Source organism: Halichoerus grypus, chromosome 10, assembly GCF_964656455.1.
Source record: "Halichoerus grypus chromosome 10, mHalGry1.hap1.1, whole genome shotgun sequence".
NCBI lineage: Eukaryota > Metazoa > Chordata > Mammalia > Carnivora > Phocidae > Halichoerus > Halichoerus grypus.
Window position 1 is genome coordinate 109,384,330 of NC_135721.1, and position 25,468 is coordinate 109,409,797.

General features: G+C 38.6%; 1 protein-coding gene across 8 annotated transcripts in view; it reads left to right on the plus strand.

Moving 5' to 3' along the window:
* Positions 1-25,468, plus strand: part of RNF24 (ring finger protein 24) — a 91,391-nt gene that overhangs the window by 43,621 nt on the left and 22,302 nt on the right. For 7 of the 8 annotated variants that reach the window (XM_078056990.1, XM_078056993.1, XM_078056994.1 and 4 more), the window contains 3 exons: positions 11,298-11,447; positions 18,220-18,262; positions 20,296-20,337. In XM_078056990.1, coding sequence (XP_077913116.1) covers positions 11,305-11,447; positions 18,220-18,262; positions 20,296-20,337 — 228 coding nt within the window. In that variant the 5' untranslated portion in view covers positions 11,298-11,304. Of the gene's footprint in view, positions 1-1,539; positions 3,915-11,297; positions 11,448-18,219; positions 18,263-20,295; positions 20,338-25,468 lie in introns of those variants that run through there. The other variant, XM_078056996.1, reaches the window with a different exon arrangement.

Here is a 25,468-nt window from a genome sequence, read left to right on the forward strand (position 1 = left end):
TTGAGTCTCTTGTAAACAGCATATTGATGGGTCTTGTTTTTTAATCCATTCTGATACACTGTGTCTTTTGATTGGAGCACTGACTCCATTTACATTCAGAGTGATTATTGAAAGATAGGATTTTAGTGCCATTGTGTTTTGTGTAAAGTTAATGTTTCTGGTGATGTTCTCTGTTCCTTTCTAGTCTTTGTTGCTTTTGGTCTTTTTTTTTTTTTCCCCCACTCAGAGATTCCCCCTTACTATTTCTTGCAGGGCTGGTTTAGTGGTCACGAACTCCTTCAGTTTTTGCTTATCTTGGAAACTCTTTATCTCTCCTTGTATTCTGAATGACAGCCTTGCTGGATAAAGTATTCTTGACTGCATATTTTTCCCATTTAGCACGTTGAATATATCATGTCACCCCTTTCTGGCCTGCCAAGTTTTTGTGGACATGTCTGCTGCTAACCTTATGTGTCTACCTTCGTAGGTTAAGGATATTTGCTCTAGCTGCTTTCAGAATTCTCTTCAACTTTGTATTTTGCAAGTTTTGCTATGATATGTCTTGGTGTTGACCTGTTTCTGTTGATTTTGAGAGGAGTTCTCTATGCCTCTTGGCCTTGAATGCCTGTGTCCTTCCCCAGATTAAGGAAGTACTCAGCTAATATTTTTTCAAATAAACCTGCCCCTTTTTCCCCCTCTCTTCTTCTGGGACTCCTGTGATACAGATATTATTGCGCTTTGCAGAATTACTGAGTTAACTAAGTCTACATTTGTGATCTAATAATTTTCTTTCCCTCTTCTTTTCAGCTTCGTTATTTTCCATAATTTTATCTTCTATATCACCTGTCAGTCCTCTGCTTCTTCCATCCTCATTGTGATAATTCATTCGGTTTTGCATATCAGTTATAACATTTTTCATTTCGGCCTGACTACTTTTTAGGTCTTTTATCTGTGCACCCAGGGTTTCTCTGGTGTCTTCCTTCTTCTTCAAGCCCAGCTAGTATTCTTATGACTATTGTTCTTTTTTTTTTTTTAAGATTTTTTATTTATTTATTTGACCGAGAGATAGCACAAGTAGGCAGAGCAGCAGGCAGAGAGAGAGGGAGAAGCAGACTCCCCACTGAGCAGGGAGCCCGATGTGGGACTCGATCCCAGAACTCTGGGATCATGACCTGAGCCAAAGGCAGACGCCCAACCGACTGAGCCACCCAGGCGCCCCGTGACTATTGTTCTAAATTCTTGTTCAAATACATTGTTTATATCTGTTTTGAGCAAATCCCTGGCTGTGATTTCTTCCTGATCTTTCTTTTGGGGAGAATTCCCTAGTCTTGTCATATGTCTAGGTTTCTGTCTTTTGTGTATTATGAAAGCTTGATATGTTTCCTGCTCCTCAGAGTAATACCATATTAAGAAGAGGTCATGTACTGTTCAGGGCCTGGCACTTCAGGAAGTGTTTCCAGTGCACTCTGCTGTTCTGTTTTGGCTGCTCTTTCCCACAGATCAGTCTTCTGCAGAGTTCCTCCTTGCTTGGCGGGGGGTGGGGTGATGGGGTGGGGGGTGTTTGGACCTTTAACTAGATGTACTTTGATTTGTTTATTAATATAAACCTGAAAAAGTAAAAAAGCCCTAACTGGAGAAAAGGAAAAGGAACAAGAAAGCAAACAAACAGACAAACAAAAAACTATAAGCCTGATTCCAAAGAATAATAAGGAAAAAAGAAATAGAAAAAAAAAAGTCTGATCCAAGAAAAGGAAACAAACAATCCAACAAACAAACAAAAACCTATAAGCCTGATGCTAAACAAAAAAGGAAGAAAAAGAAGAAAAAAACAAAATAAAAATATAAAAAATAAAATTGAAAAAAAAAAAAAGCCTGGTCCTATTTCCACCAGAACTGAGGCTGACGCTTTTTGAGCACTCTGTGATGGGCAGAATTGCTACATGCAAGGGGCCTGTGTTGGTCTGAGGGAGAGGTCTGCTCTGCTGGCTCACAATCAGACCTGCCCTTGTAAAGATGCCCCTGTGGGGTGCAGGGGGACAAGGTTTGGTGTAATCAACTCCAGCCTCCATTGGAGGTGCTGTGTTTCTCTCTAAAGTCTAACTGTGCTGGGATGTGGGGAGTGGTGGAAGATGACATCATCACCCCAGCCCTCTCCTCCCGGGGAGTGAAGGGGAATTTGCTGCCCCCCCCCCCCCCCCACTGTTCAGGAGGCCCTCACAGAAAAGCAGTCTCCTCTCCTGTGTCCCAGGCTTTTGTCAGATCCCTGCCCTTAATCTGTCTGTGCCCGGCCACTGGCATGCCCAGCACCACAGTTCTGTTTTACCTCTGGTGACTGGCTGGGATTCAAAACTCCAAATCTGGGGCACCTGGGAGGCTCAATCGTTTAAGCATCTGACTCTTAATCTTGGCTCAGATCTTGATTTCAGGGTCATGAGTTCAAGCCCCACCTTGGGCTCCGTGCTGGGTGTGGAGCCTACATTAAAAAGAAGAAGAAGAAAGAAAAACTCCAAATCCTAAAGGGCACAGCAAAGCATGGACCTGATCCCTTCCTCCTGAGGAGGGCCTCACTGTGCACCGGGCACTGTTCTGTCCCAGAAAAGCAATCGCAGGGCTGCACTTGGTGGCTGGAGTCTATTGTGACATGCAGCGGAAAAACTGCAACCAGGTTATCTGCCCTCTGCCTGCACCTCTGTCTTGTGCTGTTGAACGGTCACTCAATGGCTCCCGGCAGTCCTTTTGTCCTTGGAGAGGCAAAGTACCCTCTTCCAAATGTACTCCAGGAAGGGGAGCAATCTCTCCCAGTGTGACCCAGGGGATCCCCTCACCACAGTGTATTGTGCGAACCCTGTGCACTGCTCTCTCTCCTGCTCTCTCTTTTCTCCCCAACTTTGCTCTGTGAAAAGGGCTCCCTCCCCTTCATGGCACTGCGGCTTTTCTCTCCCCCAGTTCACAGCTCTGAACCTCACATCTGCCATGCTCTCTCCCTCCAATCATGCAGATTGTTTTCTTAATCCTTAGATTGATTTTGTAGTTGTTCAAAATGATTTGATTTTGATCTACCTATGTTTGAGGGACCAGGCAAGCTCAGGGTCCCCCTACTGTAACTCCACCATCTTAACTCCTGTGTTTGACATAATGTGACCAACAACCTCTACTAGTAAATGCTACTAACCAGGGAAGGAGATGAAGCTTGTCTGGTCAGGCCTCTTGCTTGTTGTGTTCTATGTGGACTCCCTCCCAGAGTAAATACATCAACTTAAAAGATGTAGAGGATTACAATGAAAAAAGAAATAGTAGTATACAGGCTGCAAACATATGCAAGCAGCATTGTGAAAATAATGTATCAAGAGCAGAAGTCATGTATTTAGAGATCCAAAGAATAGAGAAATTGTACCAAGTATTAACAAAGTAAAGCATAAAGTTCTAAGAAAGAGGGAAATAACTCCAAAGATACAAAAACAGAGGATGAGTTGATGAGAATTCTCAGAATGTACTTGAGGGGAAAAGATACTTTTGAAATAGGGAATGAAATAAAAGCAGCAAAATAAATGAACAAAAATGTTTAAGCAGTCCCAGGTGTTGATTGTGTTATGTGTGCATTAGTCATACTGTTTCCCACCAACAGATGTATAGGACCATAGATGCACAGGGTTTTGTTTTTTTTTTTTCATGATTCTATGGAAATAAAAGTTGAAAATAATCAAAGAACAGCAATGAAAGAAAAAATTCTGTGCATATCCACTTCCTTTGTATTCCCCCTGGCTTGATGAAGGAGCCCACCTGGGCTAGGTTCTGAGCTAGGACTTCTGTTCTCCTAGCCCCTGGAGACTTGCCCATGTCAGCAGATGCCTCACCATAAAAGGAGCTTCACTGTTTCACTCCTGAGCACCTCAAAGTTCTTATTTTCTCTTAGAATTTGAACAGGACAAAACATGGTGAGTGAATCAAGCTTTATGTTTCTTCTGCTGAAGACTTAAAAAATAATAGGTAGAAAGAAAGTGCTCAACTGAAGACTTAAAAAATGGAAAGGAACACCTATATAAAGGACATGATAAAAATTTCTTCCATGAAATCAATTAAACAACTTAAAAGGATAACCAGGAATTCTGTATAGAAAGAAATATCAAGGGATTAACCATAAAATTGATATATTCAAAGATGGAGTTAATCTTTAAGAGACTATAATTGTAGATAATATAATTAGAGCAAACTGGGAATATAATGTGAAGTATTTTCTGTAACTATTTGTTACGAGTCTTTTAGGGGCACCTGGGTGGCTCAGTCAGTTGAGCATCTGACTTTTGGTTTCAGCTCAAGTCGTGATCTCAGGGTCGTGAGATCGGGCCCCGTGTCAGGCTCCATGCTCAACACAGAGTCTGCTAGAGCTTCTCTCTCTCCCTCTCCCTCTGCCCCTCCCCCCACTCATGCTCATTCTCTAAAATAAATAAATATTTTTTTAAAAAAGAGTCTTTCAAGGACCTACTGAGTGACTAGAAGCTGAACATAAAGGAGTACATACAGTGTGATTCCATTTAACTATGAAATTCTAGATTAAGGAAAATTAATCTGTAATGATAGAAATCAGATCAGTGGTTGGGAGTGGCGATTAACTGCACAGGGGCGCAAGGGAACTTTCTGGGTAAATGGAAATGTTCTGTGTCTTGATTAGGGTTGTGGTAACATGGGTGTATTCATTTGTCCAAATTCTTTGACCTGTACACACAATGTGGGTGCATTTTTTTAAGTATGTCTCATTTTTCAAAAAAAAAAAAAAAGATTTTAAAAGCCTAAAATAATTTTTCTTAAGTTTTTCTTGGACATCTGTATTATAAGACACAAGTATGTGGGGTTTTTTTAATGGTTTGTGAACCATAAATTGTAAAATACAGCAATCTAATTATTGGTGTCTCTTTTTCTGAGCATTTTTTAATTTAAATTCAATTAGGCAACGTATAGTACATCATTAGTTTCAGATGTAGCGTTCAATAACTCATCAGTTGCGTATAACACCCAGTGCTCATCACATCACGTGCCCTCCTTTATGCCCATCACCCAATTACCCCATCCCCCCCACCCACCTCCCCTCCAGCAACCCTCAGTTTGTTTCCTGTAGTTAAGAATCTCTCATGGTTCTTCTTCCTCTCTGATGACTTCCCATTCAGTTTTCCCTCCCTTCCCCCTATGATCCTCTGCGCTGTTTCTCATATTCCACATATGAGTGAAACCATGTGATAATTGTCTTTCTCTGATTGACTTATTTCGCTCAGCATAATACCCTTCAGTTCCATCCACATCAGTATAAATGGTAAGTATTCATCCTTTCTGATAGCTGAGTTATATTCCGTTATATATACATACCATATCTTTTTTATCCATTCATCTGTCAGTGGACATCTCAGCTCTTTCCACAGTTTGGCTATTGTGGACATTGCTGCTATGAACATTGGGGTGCAGGTGCCCCTTCAGATCACTACCTTTGAATCTTTGGAGTAACTACCTAGTAGTGCAATTGCTGGGTCATAGGGTAGCTCTATTTTTAACTTCTTGAGGAACCTCCATACCGTTTTTTCTGAGCATTTTTAAAGCAAAAGTAGAATGCTAATTACTGGGAAGATGGTGTGGTATTGTCCAGGGAACAGGAACTGGCCTAGGAAGAATGTGGCTACCAAACACACTTAAAGAAACACTGCTGTAGCCTTTCTGGCTGTGGTGCATTGTGTTAAACTCACGACCTCTCTGCAGCCAAATCTCATACTCTGTCCCTTTTCTATATTGGTGGAAAATCCCACTGCCCATAAAATACTCAGATCTTCCCACCTCTTTCTTTTCTTTTTTAATTTTTAATTTTATTTTTTTTTTTTAAAGATTTTATTTATTCAACAGAGAGCACACGCACTGGCAGGGGAGCGGGACAGCGGGGCAGGGCTCAATCCCAGGAACCTGGGGTCATGAACTGAGCCGAAGGCAGATGCTTAACCAACTGAACCACCCAGGCACCCCTCTTTTCTTTTTTAAATAACCTGATTAGATGATTTGAAATTTAGACTGAGACTAGAGATATCAGGAGCTATGAATTTCATAAAGAGGGAAAAGGTTTTCATGCAAATGAAATCAGAAATGCCAAGATCCAGCAGTACACTGTGTGTTCTATTTCTCCTCTTCACTCCCACAAGGAGCTGTTCCTAAATAATTTTTACATTTGTAATATCTAAATAACAAAGTATGCTTATTACTAGGATGATAATAGTGGATCTCTTTTTATTTTTTTTTTAAGATTTATTCCTTTACTTTAGAGAGCACGTGGGTGGGGGGCAGAGGGAGAGAATCTTAAGCAGACTCCCTGCTGCGCACAGAGCCTGACATGGGGCCTGATATACCCAACCCTGAGATCATGACCTGAGCCAAAATTAAGAGTCAGCTGCTTAACCGACTGAGTCACCCAGGCACCCCAATCATGGCTCTCTTTTTATCTTTTTTTAAAGATTTTATTTATTCATTTGAGACAGAGAGCATGAACAGGGGGGAGAGGCAGAAGCAGGCTCCCTGCTGAGCCAGGAGCCCGATGTGGGGCTCGATCCCAGGACCCCGGGACCATGACCTGAGCCAAAGGCAGATGTTTAACCATCTGAGCCACCCAGGTGCCCCAGTGGCTCTCTTTTTAAAAATGACCTTATTTTAAAAGATTAATACTCATGCTGAAAAGATACTATGATGAAAATATTATAAAACTAAAGTGTCACTAGACTAGTATTAACATCTTGGAATAGTACACCATCTGTTTAGACTATTGGGCCAACGTTTCAATTGTAGCTAAGCAATTAAATTATCAAAAGAATAGGAGAAAATTCCTAAAATGTATTCTGCATCAGCTATCCTCTGCCAACCCCACCCCTCTGGTAATAGGTTGTAAGGCCCTGCCTAGAAGGGAGAACTCATAGAAAAATCTCAGCAGCCAGGTCTCAGGAGCACTGAGGTAGATGTCTCTTCCCTCTAATGACAGTGCTACCTTTAATACTCTACATGTCTGTGTACCTGTTCAGAATTCCTCAGGTTTGTTGGTGGTGCCACCCAGTGCAAGGACTCCTGCAGGGCAACATTCTCACACCACTGACACACCCCCCCTGGCCTATATTGATGGCTGCTTTTAGCCAAAATAAGTTTCCCGTTTCTGCCTCTGGGACCAGGTTGGCAGGCCACTTGACACAAAGCTTAGCAGCGTGTGCAGAGGAGCTCCCTGAGAAAGGAGCACTTGGTTGGTGAAATCCTTTCCAGAGACTTGATCTTTGTCAGGGCTTCTTTTATGTTCTTTTACTTAATGTCACCCCTCCTCCTTGTCCCTGCCAAAATGTGCTCACACACACACAAATGCACTAAAACCTTAGTATTTTGTCCTCTTAGAGTTTTCAGACACTTCAGTATCTGTGGTCTTATTTTATCCTTCCAGGAATCCATTGAAGTCCATAGAATAGGCATTGTTCCACTTGAAAGATGAGAAAATTAAGGTATAGATGGACCAATTACTGATGTATAGCTGGTGATACCCTGGGAACAATACCCAGAGTTGCTGACTGCAAACCTGTCCCTTTCTCTACGACACCACTTTCTGTTTGCCTATTTCCTCTCTATTAGCCCTTACAGGATGGATGTTTAATCTCTTATTTCCTAAGGTGAGAGTTCTTTTACCAAGCCTAGTTTGTCTGGTGAAGGATATTTCTAAGGGATTGAAGGACAGCCATCTAAGTCTTGACTGTAGCAAGGGTCATCAAGGGAGGCCCTCTCAGCGATGTGGAGATTGAGTTAAGTTTAGTGCAGCTATAATTTTTTTTACAGTTCTCTAATGTACATGCTAGATATATTCAATGAAGTATTCCTTAACTCCTTCCTTCCCTTCCAAGATGATCTGAGTGTAGGAAAAAGGAAATTATGTATCTGAGTAAAAAAATACTTGCAGAAAATGGCTAAAGGTTCAAAACTAAATATTACCCATTATTTATGTTTGGAAGTTCTCAGAGAAGAGTTTCCATGGGATGAAGTTGTCCTTTGCAGCTGTTGACTTCCTGGTATAAGTTATTAGAAGCTGGAAATTAATAAGTAATAAGTAAAAGTAATAAGTCTTGGGGCAAAGATACAAATCGTGCGTGCACCCCAATGTTTATAGCAGCAATGTCCACAATAGCCAAACTACGGAAAGAGCTTAGATGTCCATCGACAGATGAATGGATAAAGAAGATGTATATATATACAATGGAATATTATGCAGCCATCAAAAAATGAAATCTTGCCGTTTGCAACGACGTGTATGGAACTAGAGGGTATTATGCTAAGCGAAATAAGTCAATCAGAGAAAGACAATTATCATATGATCTCACTGATATGTGGAATTTGAGAAACAAGACAGAGGATCATAGGGGAAGAGAGGAAAAAATGAAACAAGACGAAACCAGAGAGGGAGACAAACCATAAGAGACTCTTAATCTCAGGAAACAAACTGAGCGTTGCTGGAGTGGAGGAGGGGAGTGGGAGGGATGGTGTGGCTGGGTGATGGACATTGGGGAGGGTATGTGCTATGGTGAGTGCTGTGAATTGTGTAAGACTGATGAATCACAGACCTGTACCCCTGAAACAAATAATACATTATATGTTAATAAAAATAATTAAAAAAAAAAGTCAGAGCACCTGGGTGGCTCAGATGGTTAAGCATCTGCTTTCAGCTCAGGTCATAATCGCAGGGTCCTGGGATCGAGCCCCACATCCGGCTCCTTGCTCGGCGGGGAGTCTGCTTCTCCCTCTCCCTCCACTGTTCCCCCTGCTTGTGCTCTCTTGCTCTCTCTGTCAAATAAATTAATAAAATCTTTAAAAAAAATAATAAATTAAAAAAATAAGTCATAGGGCACCTGGGTGGCTCAATCGGTTAAGTGCTAACTCTTGATTTCAGCTCAGCTCAGGTCATGATCTCAGGGTCATGGGATCGAGCCTTCTGTTGAGCTCCATGCTCAGTGAAGAGTCTGCTCCCTCTCCTTCTGCCCCTCCCCACATTTGTGTGTGTGTGTACTCTCTCAAATAAATTTTTTTTAAAGTAATAACTCATTAGATTTCAGATACAGCCAGTAAGCATCTCAGTAGTGTCTATAAATATACTCTTCTGGGAACCAACAAAGACAAAAATCTGTAAACACTTTTTAAATTTACATTATATAAATAAAGGTAGAAGTGTTTGGTAGGTTTTTATTTTGTTTTGTCTTGATTTTGGCAGTAGTCATTGTTATAATTCACTTATCAATATGTGGTCTTGATAATCAGGCCTGGCAGTTGCTCTTTCTTTTGTAATGAATCACAATGACAAGAAAAGTTCTAGTGAAAAGGTGTGATGAGCCACTTTATCACTAAAGCTTATCTAATGGAGAGGGCAACCTCCATTCATGGAATTTGAACTGTGTGGTGATCGATAAGTATTACCAAACAAATTGACAGAAATAGCCCCCTTTTTAATGTTTAAACGGTATTTGCTGTTTTCTGATTATAAAAACAACACAAGAGAAAAACCATAGAGCATATAGGCTATGGGTGCACTGGCTTTGGAGTTGGAGAAGGCTTGGCTCCCATACATACTTGGTCAGTCATGACTATGTGACCAAAAGTCTCTAAGCTTTGGTGTCCTTATCTATAAAATGGGAGATATTAGGGTACCTACCTATAGAGGTATTATGTGAAGATAAAATAAAGCCAGTAAAATGCTTAGAACAGGGCCTAACTTAGTAAAGGGAGTTAAAAAAAAAAAAAGAAAATCAAAATGACTAGTGAACCACAAGCCACTGTTAACATTTTGACATGTTGGCTCTCAGGCTTTTTTCTGCCATACACACACATACACCAGTATGTACACGTTTTTCAACCTTTTCCAAAATTGGGATATTTTATATACAATCTATAGCCTGCTTAATTTTTTTCACATATATTCTTTTTTTTTTTTTTTTTTTAAGATTTGTTTATTTAGGTGCGCCTGGGTGGCTCAGTTGGTTAAACATCTGCCTTCAGCTCAGGTCATGATCCCAGGGTCCTGGGATCAAGTCCCACATTGGGCTCCTTGCTCAGCGGGGAGCCTGCTTCCCCCTCTGCCTACTGCTCCCCCTGCTTGTGCGCGCTCTCTCTCTGACAAATAAATAAATAAAATCTTTTTTAAGAAAGATTTATTTATTTGAGAGAGAGGGAGAGGGAGAGAATCTCCAGCAGACATACCCCCAAGTGTGGAGCCCGACGCAGGGCTCAATCCCATGACCCAGAGATTACGATCTGAGCCGAAATCAAAAGCCAGGCACTTAACCCACTGAGCCACCCGGGTCCCCCTCCCACATACCTTTATCTTGCCCTTGATATTAAAATTTACTGAAACAGATTTTCATGACCTCATAATACTGTAACATGATTCAACATAATTATTTAATCATTACCTCCTTGTGAGAAGTGTTATTTCCAGTATTTTACCATTATTAATGCTGCTACTTTTTTTTTTTTTTAAGATTTTATTTATTTATTTGAGAGAGAATGCACAGAGGAAGAGTGAGAGGGGAAAAGCAGACTCCCAGCTGAGCAGAGAGCCTGAGCAGTTTGAGGTTGAACTTTTTCATATGTTTATTGATTCCTGGCATTATTTCAGCAAAATACCTTTTTTTTTTTTTAAAGATTTTATTTATTTATTTATTTGAGAGAGAGAGAGAAACAGCATGAGAGCGGATAGGGTCAGAGGGAGAAGCAGGCTCCCCGCCGAGCCGGGAGCCCGATGCGGGACTCAGTCCCAGGACTCCGGGATCATGACCTGAGCCGAAGGCAGTTGCTTAACAAACTGAGCCACCCAGGCGCCCTTTTTTTTTTTTTTTAAGATTTTATTTGTCAGAGAGAGCACAAGAAGGGGGGAGTGGCAGGCAGAGGGAGAAGCAGGCTCCCCGCTGAGCAAATAGCCCAGTGCGGGACTCAGTCCCAGGACCCTGAGATCATGACCTGAGCCAAAAGCAGACACTTAACCAACTGAGCCACCCAGGTGTCCCAGTGAAATGCCTTTTTATAAATGAATGTAATTTGTAAAAGTTTTTTAGGTAGGATCTCAAGCTTCTAGAATAGTACCAGGTACATAGCAAGTACTCAGTAAATATTTGTGGCATGATAAATGAATGAATGGCAAGAATATTAACTCTTTATCGTATTTGTTTCAAATGGGGTCAAGTCTTAATAAAATTGTTGCCTTGTATACATACAAAGATAATGCTGTCTTGGTTCTTAGTCTTTATAACCTAATTTTTTTCCATTCTTTTCTTCCCCCACAGTTCATCCATGAGCTCGGATTTCCCACATTACAACTTCAGGATGCCTAATATTGGATTCCAGAATCTGCCTCTCAACATATATATTGTGGTTTTTGGCACTGCTATATTTGTCTTCATCCTTAGTTTACTCTTCTGTTGCTACTTGATTAGGTAATCAATTTTCATTCTATGTTACTTCAGAATATGTTAAACAATCAATTATAAATCAGCTTTCTGCCCTTATGTTAAAAAATTGTGTAAGTACGATAATTAGCAAATTTTCTTTTTTTTTTCAAGTTTGTTTATTTATTATTCAAGCAATCTCTACACCCAGTGTGGGGCTCAAACTCATGAGCTGTTGATCAAGAGCTGCGACAAGATCTGAGCCTTTAAACAGGTTCTTGTGGTCTCTTAAGATTTTAAGCTCCTTTGGTCAGGTGTTCAGGTTACTGATTATCTACATAAAACTCTAAATATTCAGGGCACCTGGGTGGCTCAGTCGGGTGTCTGCCTTTGGCTTGGGTCATGATCCCAGGGTCCTGGGATCGAGTCCTGCATTGGGCTCCCTGCTCAGCGGGGAGTCTGCTTCTCCCTCTCCTTCTGCCCCTCCCTACCACTCATGCCTCTCCCTCTCTCTCTCAAATAAATAAAAACTTAAAAAAAAAAAAAACTATTCCACAAGCTCTACAGCACATGTACAGACAAGTGACACCTTACTTGAAGGAGTAATGGATTTGGCCAGTAAAGATTCACAGTTGACTTACTTACAATTGTTTAAGCAAGCATCTTCCTCTTTTAAGTTTTTAAGTAGGATCTAATATTCAAAGCCAAAACTCAGACTACAAAAATTCGTATACTATATTGTTCAAAGAGTTTTATGAGTAAAAGGGTAGAAAGCTGGGTTTTATTAAACAACTATACTTCTAACAATTTTTAGTATTTGCATAGTATGTGATTATGGTTAAGATAAATACCATCATCAGATATCTTTCAGCAATAATTAATTGTTTCCTCCAGTGACCACTCACTGATGGTCAAATTCAAACGAATTTAGTGTGTATTTCCAATATTCTGACAAGTGAATTTACGTTCTTCATAGAAAGGGAATCTTTTCTGAAGCTCTCACAAAATGTAATCACTTCTTATCTCTCATAGATATGCTGGCTGGGTATGATTTTTAGGTCTTTCTCAGAGTAATAAACACTTTAGCTAATTACAGCTTTTAGGAAAAGCTTTTTTTTTATTTTTTTTAAGATTTTATTTATTTATTTGACAGAGACACAGCGAGAGAGGGAACACAAGCAGGGGGAGTGGGAGGAGGAGAAGCAGGCTTCCCGCTGAGCAGGAAGCCCAATGCGGGGCTCAATCCCAGGACCCTGAGATCATGACCTGAGCCGAAGTCAGACACTTAACCAATTAAGCCACCCAGGCGCCCCTCTAATTCATATATCTGATAAGGATTTAATAAGCAGAATATATTTTTTTTAAATTCTTACAATTCAATGACAAAAAGACAACTGAATTTTAAAATAGACAAAGGACTTGAATAAATAGCCGTTTCCCCAAAAAGGATATATGAATGGCCAGCAAGTACATGAAAAGAAGTTCAACATCATTGATCATAAAGGAAATGCAAATTAAAACCACTATGAGATACCACTTCACAACTACTAAGATGTTGTAATCAAAAATACAGAAAATTACATGTCCTACCTAGAAATGTGTAGAAAGAAAGAAGATCTAATAAATAGAGGAATATACTATGTTCATAGGTTGGAAACTTTGTCTTGCAAAGATGTCAGTTCTTTCACAATTGATCTATAAATTCTATATACAACCTCAGTTAAAATCCCAACAGATTTTTTGTGGAAAGTGACTACCTCATAAAATTTATATGGAAGTGCAGAGGATCAAGAATAGCCAAGACAGCTTTTCTGCCCGTGGACGCTGCCGAGTAAGCATTGTTAAAGTCTCCCCTCCCACCGCCATCATGTCTAAGTCAGAGTCTCCCAAAGAGCCTGAACAGCTGCAGAAAGATTTTTGTTGGTGGCATTAAAGAAGACACTGAAGAACATCATCTAAGAGATTATTTTGAACAGTATGGGAAAATTGAAGTAATCGAAATCATGACTGACCGAGGCAGTGGCAAAAAGAGAGGTTTTGCTTTTGTAACATTTGATGACCATGACTCTGTAGACAAGATTGTCATTCAGAAATACCATACTGTGTGTGAATGGCCACAACTGTGAAGTAAGGAAAGCCCTATCTAAGCAAGAGATGGCTAGTGCTTCATCCAGCCAAAGAGGTCAAAGTGGTTCTGGAAACTTTGGTGGTGGTCGTGGAGGTGGTTTTGGTGGGAATGACAACTTTGGCCGTGGAGGGAACTTCAGTGGTCGAGGTGGCTTTGGTGGCAGTTGAGGTGGTGGTGGATATGGTGGCAGTGGGGATGGCTGTAACGGGTTTGGTAATGATGGAAGCAACTTTGGGGGTGGCAGAAGCTACAATGATTTTGGCAATTACAGCAATCAATCCTCAAATTTTGGACCCATGAAAGGAGGAAATTTTGGAGGCAGAAGCTCTGGCCCCTGTGGTGGTGGAGGCCAATACTTTGCCAAACCACGAAACCAAGGTGGCTGTGGTGGTTCCAGCAGCAGCAGTAGCTATGGCAGTGGCAGGAGGTTTTAATCACTGCCAGGAAACAAAGCTTAGCAGGAGAGGAGAGCCAGAGAAGTGAAGCTACAGGTTACAACAGATTTGTGAACTCAGCCAAGCACAGTGGTGGCAGGGCTGAGCTGCTACAAAGAAGACATGTTTTAGACAATACTCATGTGTATGGGCAAAAAACTCGAGGACTATATTTGTGACTAATTGTATAACAGGTTATTTTTGTTTCTGTTCTGTGGAAAGTGTAAAACATTCCAACAAAGGGTTTTAATGTAGATTTTTTTTTTTTTTTTTTTGCACCCATGCTCTTGATTGCTAAATGTAATAGTCTGATCATGACACTGAATAAATGTGTCTTTAAAAAAAAATAATAATGGGGCACCTGGGTGGCTCAGTCGTTAAGCGTCTGCCTTCGGCTCAGGTCATGGTCCCAGGGTCCTGGGATCGAGCCCCGCATCGGGCTCCCTGCTCTGCGGGAAGCCTGCTTCTCCCTCTCCCACTCCCCCTGCTTGTGTTCCCTCTCTGGCTGTCTTTCTCTCTGTCAAATAAATAAAATCTTTAAAAAAAAAAAAATAATAATAATAATAATAGCCAAGACAGTAGTTAAGAGCAGAGCTTGAGGACTTAATACTGCCAGACCCATACTTGTTACAAAGCCCCAGTACTTAAAGTGCTATTCACCTAGCACCCAGAATTTGGTTTCTAAATACTCTTCTCCAATAAAAGGAACCAAGATTCTTTTGAAGAAGTGGTTAATTCCACAACTGGGGCATAGGAAATACAAGATGAGCCTGGAACACCTTTTGGTGCCAGTAAGCAAGGATGTGCATGGAAAAGGATGAGGGCATATTGAAAGGACACAGGCGTCAACGTGATGGAGCTTCTGAAGGCCAACCCTAAATCAGTTTGAGCAACAAAACAAATAATGATCATACTGAATTATAACCCATAGAGTAAAATATCCACAAATTAATACTGATATAAATAAATAAGAAGGGACAACTCTTCCGTACAGAATTCCAATTAATGTACAAGGAATTAGAAAACTACAAAACCACCACCATGTAGCCACTACAGTAATTGTTGCAAGCAAGATGGGTGCTAAAATCAGTGGGCAAAAGTTTGAGAAAAAAATAGGTATTTGCATAGTTTCAACATCTCTCCCCCAAGATATTGATCAGTCACAAAGAGGGAAATAGTACCTTTTACAGTGGAGAGACCTGGTAGACACCTCCATAACCAAATGATCATTGGTTAATGTGTCAAATTGAAAGTTAAGGGAAAACTAAAGAATTGTCAGAGATTGGAGGAGGCTAAGGAGACATAAATAGATGCAAGGTAGGATCTTGGATTGGATAATAGAACAGGAAAAGGACAAGAATGAAAAAAAGAGTGAAATTCAAACAATGTTGTTTAATATTATGACAATATTAATAATATCAGTGTTAATTTCCTGGGTTTGATCATTGTACAATGGTTTTGTAAGATGTGAACATTGGTAAATCTGAGAGGAAATTTATGTGAACTCTACTTTTTTCAGCTTTTCTTTTTGCAGCTATTCTGAGAAATTATTTCAGAATAAAAGTTAAGAGAAAAACTAATGTGGGGCTGCTTGGGTGGCTCAGTCATAACGCGTCTGCCTTCATCTCAGGTCGTGATCCCAGGGTCCTGGGATCAAGTCCTGCATTGGACTCCTTGCTCAGCGGAGAGCCTGCTTCTCTCTCTCTGCCTGCCACTCCCCCTCCTTGTGCTCTCTCTCTCATAAATAAATAAAATCTTAAAAAAAAAAAATGTGGTAATGACATCAGGTGCATTCATTTCCCAGGGCTGCTATAACAAAGTACCACAAACCAAGTGGCTTAAAAATAACAGAACTCTAATCTCACAGTTCTGGAGGTTAGAAGTTTGAAATCAAGGTGTCAGCAGGTCCATGCTCCCTCTGAAGGTTCTAGGGGAGAATCCTTGCCTCTTCCCTAGTTCCTGGTAGTTACCAGAAATCTTTGATGTTCTTTGGCTTGTACCTGCATGATTTCAGTCTGTTTCTGTCTTCACCTGGCCTTCTTCTACACCAGTCATATTGGATTTAATATGACCTCATTTTAACTAAATAATCTACAAAGTCTCTATTTCCAAATAGGGTTGCATTCTGAGGTTCCAGCAGACAAAAATTTTTTAGACTATTCAACCGAGTATAGAGGAATATGCAAATAGACCAATGGAATAGAACAGAATTCTAGAAACAGACCCACATATTGGATCTGACTTACGACAGATGTGCCACTGCTATGCAATAGGGAAAATAGGGTCTTTTGAATAAATGAATCAAATGAAAATCTGCATGTGGATAGAAAGAATCTTGACCCCTTCCTCACATCATATATAAAGACTAATTTCAGATGGATCATAAGTAATTTTGGATGGATACCTAAATGTAACAGGTAAAATAACAAATCGTTTTCACAATACACACAAGAGAATATCTTCCTGATTGGGGGGTAGGCAAAGATTTCTTTAACTGGATGCAAAAAGAACTTGACATTATTGGGAAGAGTTTATAAATTGGACTTAATTTAAATTAAAAGCTTCTGTTCATCAAAAGATACCATCAAGAGAATGAAAACACAAGCCATAGAGTGGGAGATAATTGCAGTACATAGACCCAAGAGAGGACTTGCGTCTGAAATATATAAAGAACTCCTACAAATCAATAAGAAAAAGGTAACTCATTTTTTAAAGACTCAGGCATTTTTTCTTATTTTTTTTAAAGATTTTATTTATTTGACAGAGACACATCGAGAGAGGGAACACAAGCAGGGGGAGTGGGAGAGGGAGAAGCAGGCCTCCCACTGAGCAGGGAGCCCAATGTGGGGCTTGATCCCAGGACCCTGCGATCATGACCCAAGGCAAAGGCAGACGCTTAACTGACTGAGCCACCCAGGTGCCCCATCAAACAGGCATTTTATAAAGGAAGTTATCCAAATGGACAATAAGCTTACAAAAGGGTGCTGAACATCAAATGTGAAATGCAAATTAAAGCTGAAATGAGATACCACTGAATACTTACCAGATTGGCTAAATTTTTTTTAACTGATCCTACCAAGTAGTGGCAAAGATGTGAAACAGCAAGAGCTCTAGTGCATTACATCTAGGAACAGAAATCAGTACAAGCATTTTGACTAGCAGTTCTACTCCTAGGTATATACTCAACAGAATTAAGTCTATATGACCACTAAAAGACGTAGAATTTATGTAGCAGCTTTCTTTATAATAGCCCCAAACTGGAAGTAACCTAAATATTCATCAACAGTGTAATGGATAGTCTTATATTCATACAGTGGAACACTATATATCAGTCAAAAAGAATTACTGCAACCATGTGGATGAATTTCACAAGTAATTGTTAGCTGAAAGAAGCCAACACAAAAAGCATATACCAAATGATACATTTAAGTGAAGTTCAAAACAAGCACAGTTAATCTATAATGATAGGAATCAGGATAGTGGGTACCTCTTAGGGGTAGATATTGATAGGAGTCATTTCAGGGGTCCTGGAAATGTTCTATATCTTGATCTGTGTGATGTTACACTTGTGTGTGTGTGTGTGTGTGTGTATGTACATATATATTTTTTTTTTAACATTTAGCTGTATTTTTTTAATTTTTTTTTTTTAGATTTTTAAAATTTATTTCTTAGAGAAAGTGAGAGCGAGAGAGAGAGAGCCAGTGAGAGCAAGCACGAACAGGGAGCAGGGGGGAGGGGCAGAGGGAGAAGCAGACTCCCCGCTGAGCAGGGAGACAGATGCGGGGCTCCATCCCAGCATTCTGGGATCATGACCTGAGCCGAAAGCAGATGCTTAACCAACAGAGCCACCCAGGTGCCCCACATTTAGCTGTATTCTTAAGGTTTCTTTACATTATTAGATGGATGTTACACTTAAATTTTTTAAATTAAGAAAAAATATGATATATTAAATACTAAAACAAGTGGACTGTCACCAATATAAATAGAATTGAAGCTTCTTCATTTAAATATTTGTTGTATTAAGATTTTGTTTTAATGAGATTTCACTTGAACTTAACATTTGGATAACATAACATTTTATGGTTCTTTGGCTACTTTCTCATAACATGGTAACAGATATGTCATTTGGGTGTTTTTCAGGATAAAGATTTTGGATTTTAAACCATAAATGATATAAATTAATATCAAAAATCTAAGATCTTTTTATCAAATTGTTATATTGGAAACCTCAATATCGCATTGCTCATTTGTCTTTTAGGCTAAGACATCAAGCACACAAAGAATTTTATGCCTACAAACAGGTAAGAAATTTACTTCAGATTGGCCTTGATTTTTTTTTTTAACCAAAAAATGAGAACTTAGATTTCCATTCATATTTTAAACTGGGACTGGATTTACTTGTGTTCATTTTAGCATTTCACTTCCAGTTTGCAGTACAAAATAAATCAACTTCACTTTAAGTATTCCTCATTATTTGAAGTTCAGATGATATAATAATATAACAGGGAACTTTAGCCAACACTGCTAAAGGAAAATGCTATGGTTAATAATCCTTAAAATTACTGTTAATCTAGTAGAGTTAAGAGATCCCATTAAATGAATTTGTTACTTCTTCCGTTAGAAGACGTATCAGTTCCTCAGAGGTGAACAGTTGCATTATAGTGATCTCATCTCCTCCTCTCTCACGTCACACCATCGGAAGTCTAAATACTTGGGTCATTGCTGTTAATCCCTACCCTTTGTACTGTCATTCCTTTACCGATTTGTTCTTTAAGGGAATAAATTTAGCTTTTCTTGATGGCCAAGTAAAATTTGTTTTTTCTTCCATGTGTCATCTGATGACATTTTACCACGGACACCGAACAGTGGGCCTAGGTGTTCCTTAATTTTCTTTTGGCCCAAAGTATGAAATTATTTTTATTATCCTTAGTTTTTTTTGCTTTCTGGTTTTGGGATTTGGGTTTTGGTTTTGTTTTGTTTTTCTTTGTTTTTTGTTTGTTTTTATGGAGTCGTGGGGTAAGCTTTAGTTTATTTGGGTCTTTAACCTTGCTGACACTGATGCTGCAGGACCATGTCACCATTTTAGGATTACGTATCTCTTTGTCCATCTTTTGTTTATGTCTCTTTGAAATCTAAGCTCATTGTCAAGTTCCTTAGATGTCCACACTGATGTTCATAGGTAACCCCATGGTCTTCCCGATAGGTCTCATGTGAGATTCATAGAGTTGAATGTTTTAGTTTTCTAAATTAATGAATCCTTTTGTCTCAATATTATCATAAATTTGACAACCTATAAGATATTTGTATGTAAGATGTAAGCTAACTAGAAAGTAAAATTGGCCTTGATGGTCATTTAACAAGTAAAATTGACTGATAGAGTTCATAGAGTAACAAGATAGACAGTAAAGTGGTTTTTAAAATATACTGAATTGGAAATTTAGTACATCCCTGCATAGCTGGATGATAGCTTTCTGAAAATATGATTTGCCCTGAAAACCATTTTTGGTTCAAGAATGTAAGATACTCGAAACTGGGAGATTTTCCCCCAAATTTCACTTACCTATTTTTTGACTTTAAGATGGCATATAATTCTAATAAGCTGTTTATTCTCCAAAATTTTCTTTTTTTTTTTTATTTTTTAAGAATATTATTTTTTTAAGTAATCACTACCCCCAACATGGGGCTTGAATTCACAACCCCGAGATCAAGAGTCACATGCTCTACCAACAGCCAGTCAGGCGCCCCTGGAAATTTTCTTTTTAAATAATAATCTGCTGCCCTCTTATCACTTGTCATTTTTTTAACTGGTATCCAGTTACCACAGGTTGGGGATGGCACCTGGGTGAATTTTAAGTTCATTTACATGACTTTGGGTAGAGCTAAAATTTTCTGATGATAATGATGAATAAAAATAACCAAAACTTGCAAAATTAAGTTTGACCTTATTTTTTTAATCTTTTATACATTAATAGTTCTCATCAGCTAATACTGTGTTTTAGTGAATCATGAGAGTCAACCTCATTTATTTTCCTCCTAAGTTAGCACTTGGTCCAGATGAGCATGTATTTATGTCTTTTCCTGAAATTTAATCTGTACTCAAAGGGATTTTAAAATTGTTTTTCTGGAGAACATTGCATCACTGCTCAAGTTAAAAAAAAAGTTGCTAAAAAAAATATGGCTAAAATGTTCTGTCTCAATATAAAAGAGATTTTTTTCCAATATTGAACAGGAGGAGAAGTGAGCTACATATACAAAAGAAAAATATGTTTTAGTATAATGAGAAATTTTTTAATTATAAATTTAAATGGGCATAACATACTTTTTTGTCTTACAGGTTATATTAAAAGAGAAAGTTAAAGAACTGAATTTACATGAAGTAAGTTGCCTATAAGTATTTTAATCTTTTCTTGAGCTATTATCTAATAGAAGTAGTATGCTGTGGTATGCTTAACCATCTTTATTCTAAGAAGTTAAAAAAAGTTAGGCTTATTTTGATCTGCTTAATAGAATATTTGAGATGATGATTGAGAAAATCAATTATGAGATGACTTAATTATGAGAAGATTTTTAATAGAGATGGTGGTGATGTAAGATTTCATAGCAGTAGGGATACTGTGTGCTGTCCCTGATATTAGTAAATAGATATAAATTAGTTTTTCTACTCAAGTGAATTTGTACTAATTTCATTCTTGAAAATGTTCCTAGAATCCCATCATATAAATATGGCACAAAAGAGGCAGTGATTACTTCATGGGGTGGGGCTTGGGGAGGTGAGGCAAGAGAATACAATAGAGAAGAATGCAGTTTGACTTTGACTCCTTGGGATTGTCTAGTGATGAAGTTGCATGGTTGGTTCCCAGGTATTCATTATGTTACCATGCTTTGTAACGTGAATACAAAAGTGTGTGTGTGTCCTGCTGTACATCTTCAGACACATTGCCTATAAGAATTCTTTTTCCTTTTACTCCTTTTGTCGTCTCTGACTACAGTTGTTCAGAATTTTTAATTTTAGGGTCCTTTTCTCTTCCTTGCTTTCCAAGTTTTTGAATCGGTTTGTAAAACAAGGACTTGGAAAGCTGCACATTATAATATCTGTCTTACATAATTGTGGGGCAGCTTCATTGCTAGTCTCTTCAAAGAGAGTTAATTTGTGAAATTATTTGAATAATAATAAAATAATGATTTAGGGGTGCCTGGGTGGCTCAGTCAGTTAAGTATCTGCCTTTGGCTCAGGTCATGATCTCAGGGTCCTGGGAGGACCCTGAGAGGATGCTGCTTCCTCTCCCTCTGCCTCCCACTCTCCCTGCTTGTGCTCTCTCTCTCTCTATCAAATAAGTAAATAAAATTTTGGGAAAAAAAAGATAATGATTTATATTATTATCAAACGCTTTGAAAATGTCTACTGCTCCTTTGCTTTTTTTGCAGATTTTTTTTATCAAAGAGTTGCTATATTACAGCATTTTAGAACTAACCTTTTAAATCCAAAGCATCAATTACTGTTTTGTTTTTTTTTACTGTTTGATTTTTAAATTTTCCCAAAATTAACATGAAATAATAGAGGATGATCTCTTTTCTATTTGGGGTCTCTTTGAGGACCATAAATGTAAAGATTATATTCTGACACATGTTAACCAATATTAAACAACCAGATTCCTCGGGAGCAGAAATCTTCCTCATTGGTCTGACCCACTAGTTTAGAATGGGTCTTTATCTTGAATGAGTACATTGTGTTGCATCATTATGTATCAGAGTTATATCCCATTTGCACTTACCCATTCCAGTTTTGCTGAATCTGACCAGCTACTGATCCCCTCTCCCCCTTATTTGAAACTAGTAGCTAGAAAGAAAGAAAGAAAGAAACTAGTAGCTAGGATAACCTAACCTTGCTCTATTGCTTGTTTCTAGAGGCAATCAGGTATTTTTTGCAATTCATTTGGTCTTTTCCAGTTGCATTTCTTGGTGATGAAACTATTTTGTCAGACTTTTGTGTGTATGTGTGCATTTCTATAGCCTAATTATACAGTAGTAACATAGCTTGGTCCTGTGTAAGCATGTGGAATTTCAATGTGGATACTGTTATTAGTGAATAATTACAATAGTGAAAAATCAAAGATAAGCTAAATGTCCATCAGTGGTGAGTGAATAAATTAAACATGATATACATTGATTTATACACTCATCCTTTCACCAACAACAGAACACTCATGCAAGTGGAAGATTATCCACCAAGAGGGAGGGAAGGAAGGAAACCTGATATAGTACAATGAGGTACTATAAAGTTGGCAAAATTAAGGATTGAGCTCTATCTGTAAATGTCTCAATTGGGATAGATCTCTAGTGGGATCCAAAAAAAGCAAGTCACAAAGTGATATGTTTATATGACATATGTAAACTAAACTAAACACCATATTGTTCATGGATTTATATGCATACTATAAGGTGTTTTATTGTGTTTGAGAAGGACACATAGTTACATGGAGAAAGAGAAGAGAAAGATTAGGGGAAGTTGGTCAAAAGAGATGTTAGTTTTATATGTAATGGGTTCTTAAAGAAGGAAAACAAGTTAATATATTACTTTTAAAATAATTTTAGAGTTGGGACACCTGGGTGGCTCAATTGGTTAGGTGTCCAACTCTTGATTTCGTCTCAGGTCATGATATTAAGATTGTGAGATTGAGCCCCGCTTCAGGCTCCACCCTGGGTGTGGAGCATCCTTGAGATTCTCTCTCTCCCTCTGTCCCTCTCTTCTCCCTCTCTAAAATAATAATAATAATAATTTTAGAGTCATTGCATACATAAAACATGTCAGACACTGTACTAAACTAAACTGCGAGACACAAAGAAGCATAAAATACTAATTTCTACTCTTAAGCAGTTAGCAGTCTGGTAGAGGGGACTATAAATGAGAAAGTCAAACTGCAGTGTGGAGAAGGGTGCTGTGTGTTATCTGGGATATATGCTGAGAAGTTCTTGAGGATTCTGGTATTGCACACACGGCTTCTTGGCTTTTGCTCCCCTAAGGGAGATCTCCTGGGACCTTGCAGGCTCAGATGCCCAGACACCACCCCCCCACCCCAGCTTCTTAGACAGTTGGCTCTATAGCTGACTGTATCATTTTTGCTTAATTTTTTCTACCAGTATAGGACTCAAACAACACTTAAACTAAGTGAAGCTAAGGAGATACTATATACATAATCAAAACACAAGAATATATTGTCCTTCTATGAAGAAAAATGTTCTTTCAATACCCATAGTCTTCCCTGTTTTTGTTTATTTCTCCATCTTTTCATAGAGACACAGATATAGAGAAGGAGATCTCTAAGAGAAACAACAGAACAATCATACAAGTGGGTTAATAAATGGCATCTAATGAAGTCTTGGTGTCAAAAACAGAAGGGTCCTATGGAAGCTGCGTCACACTGGAGCATGCAGGTCCTGTTAAAGGAGTTGCCAGCACTCAGCTCTAGCTGATTGTTGCCATGGGGGACTATAGGCCAGTTGCTGCCAGATCTGGGTTTCTTCAAGAGAAGCTCGAGAGTCTTGGCATTAGTTTATGATCTGCTCCCTGTTTGCATTTAGTCTTTGATTTGTTCACCACAGTGTCCCCAACTCTAGTTTTGGTGAGTGGTAACTTTCTCCATTAAATTTCCTTTGTCAGAAATCAAATGGCCATATTTTGTGACTCTATTTCTGGATTCTCTAATCTGTTCCATTGATTTATACACTCATCCTTTCACCAACACCACAGTCTTAATGTAGCTTTACTAATAAAGCTTACTGTAGCTCTGTAAGTCTTAAAATCAGGCAGTGTGATTCTCCAACTTTATTCTTCTCCAAAACTGTTTTAGCTAGTCTAATTCCTTGCTCTTCCATATAAATTGTAGCATCAGCTGGTCTATATCTACAAAAAAGAAGAAATCCCACTGTGGGATTTTGATTAGTATTTCATTAAATCTATAAATCAGGGGAAAATTGACATCTTTACCATGTTGAGTCTTCTAATCTATAAACACATTATGTCTTTTCATTTATTTACTTATTTGTATAAGGCTCTGTTAGCTGAATACACATTTAGGATTTTTAGGATTATGTCTTCTTGGTGAATTGACCCTTTTATTGAAATTATAATATCCCTCTTCATCTCTGGCAATTTTCTTTGCTTTGAAATCTTTGCCCGATATTAATATAGCACCTCTAGCTGGGGCACCTGGGTAGCTCAGTAAGTTAAACATCTGACTCTTAAAAAAAAAAAACAAAAAACATCTGACTCTTGGTTTTAGCTCAGGTCATGATCTCATGGGTGGTGAGATCAAGGCCTGCATCAGGCTCCCCACTCAACTGGGAGTCTGCTTAAAGATTCTCTCCCTCTGCCCCTCCCCCTGCTCATGCTCACGAGCTCTCTCTCTCTCTAAAATAAATAAAAAGAATTAACTCCTTTTTAAAAAAATACATAGCACCTCTAGCTTTCTTTTGATTAATGTTTGCATGGCATGCCTTTTTCCATCTTTTTAATTTCAGTCTACCTATATAATATTTGAAGTGAGTTTTCTTATAATAGCATAAAGTTTGGTTATGTTTTTTTTTTCTTTAACCCACTCTGCCAATCTTTGTTTTAATTGGTGTGTTTAGACCATTTACATTCGAGGCAATTATTGATGTTTGGAATTAGGTATACCATTGTATTATTTGTCTTCTGCTTTTCCTACTCTGTCATTCTTTTTCCCTAGTCCTGCCTTCTTTGGGTTATTTGAACATTTTTAGTAATCTGTTTTAGTAATTCATTTTTATTTTTTTAAAGATTTTTTCATTTATTCATTTAAGAGAGCACAAGAGAGAGCATGAGTGGGGGGGAGGGGCAGAGGGAGAGGGAGAAGCAGACTCCCCACCAAGCAGGGAGCCCGATGCGGGGCTCAATCCCAGGATCCCGGAACCATGACCTGAGCCGAAGGCAGATGCTCAACCGACTGAGCCACCCAAGCACCCCTAGTAATCCATTTTTAGTATCTATTATGATTTTGACTTTATCTTTTTGTATAATATTTTAGTGGATTATAAAATAAATACTTAGAATCAATTTTTTAGCACTTCAGTTGGAATGTAGAAACCTCTCACCATATAGATCCCTTTACCAATTTCCCTTTATGCAATAGCTATCATATTACATCTATATACATTGAAAATCCCATCAGATAATGTTATATTTTTTACTTATAACTGTCAAGGATATTCTAAAGAATTCAGAGAGGAAGAATAGTCATAAATATTTATCCAGATATTTGTCATTTCTGTTGCTCTTCATTCCTAATATTCCAATTTCCTTCTTAATTCCATTTTCCTTCTATCTGATGATCTTCTTTTAGCATTTCTTTTAGAGCAGATCTGCTGGCTGTGAATTCTACTAGTTTGCCTTCATCTGAGAATGTCTTTATTTCACCTTCATTCCTAAGGAGGATATTTTTATTTGGTATAGAACTCTGGGTTGACATTTTCTTTCAGCCCTTTTTTTT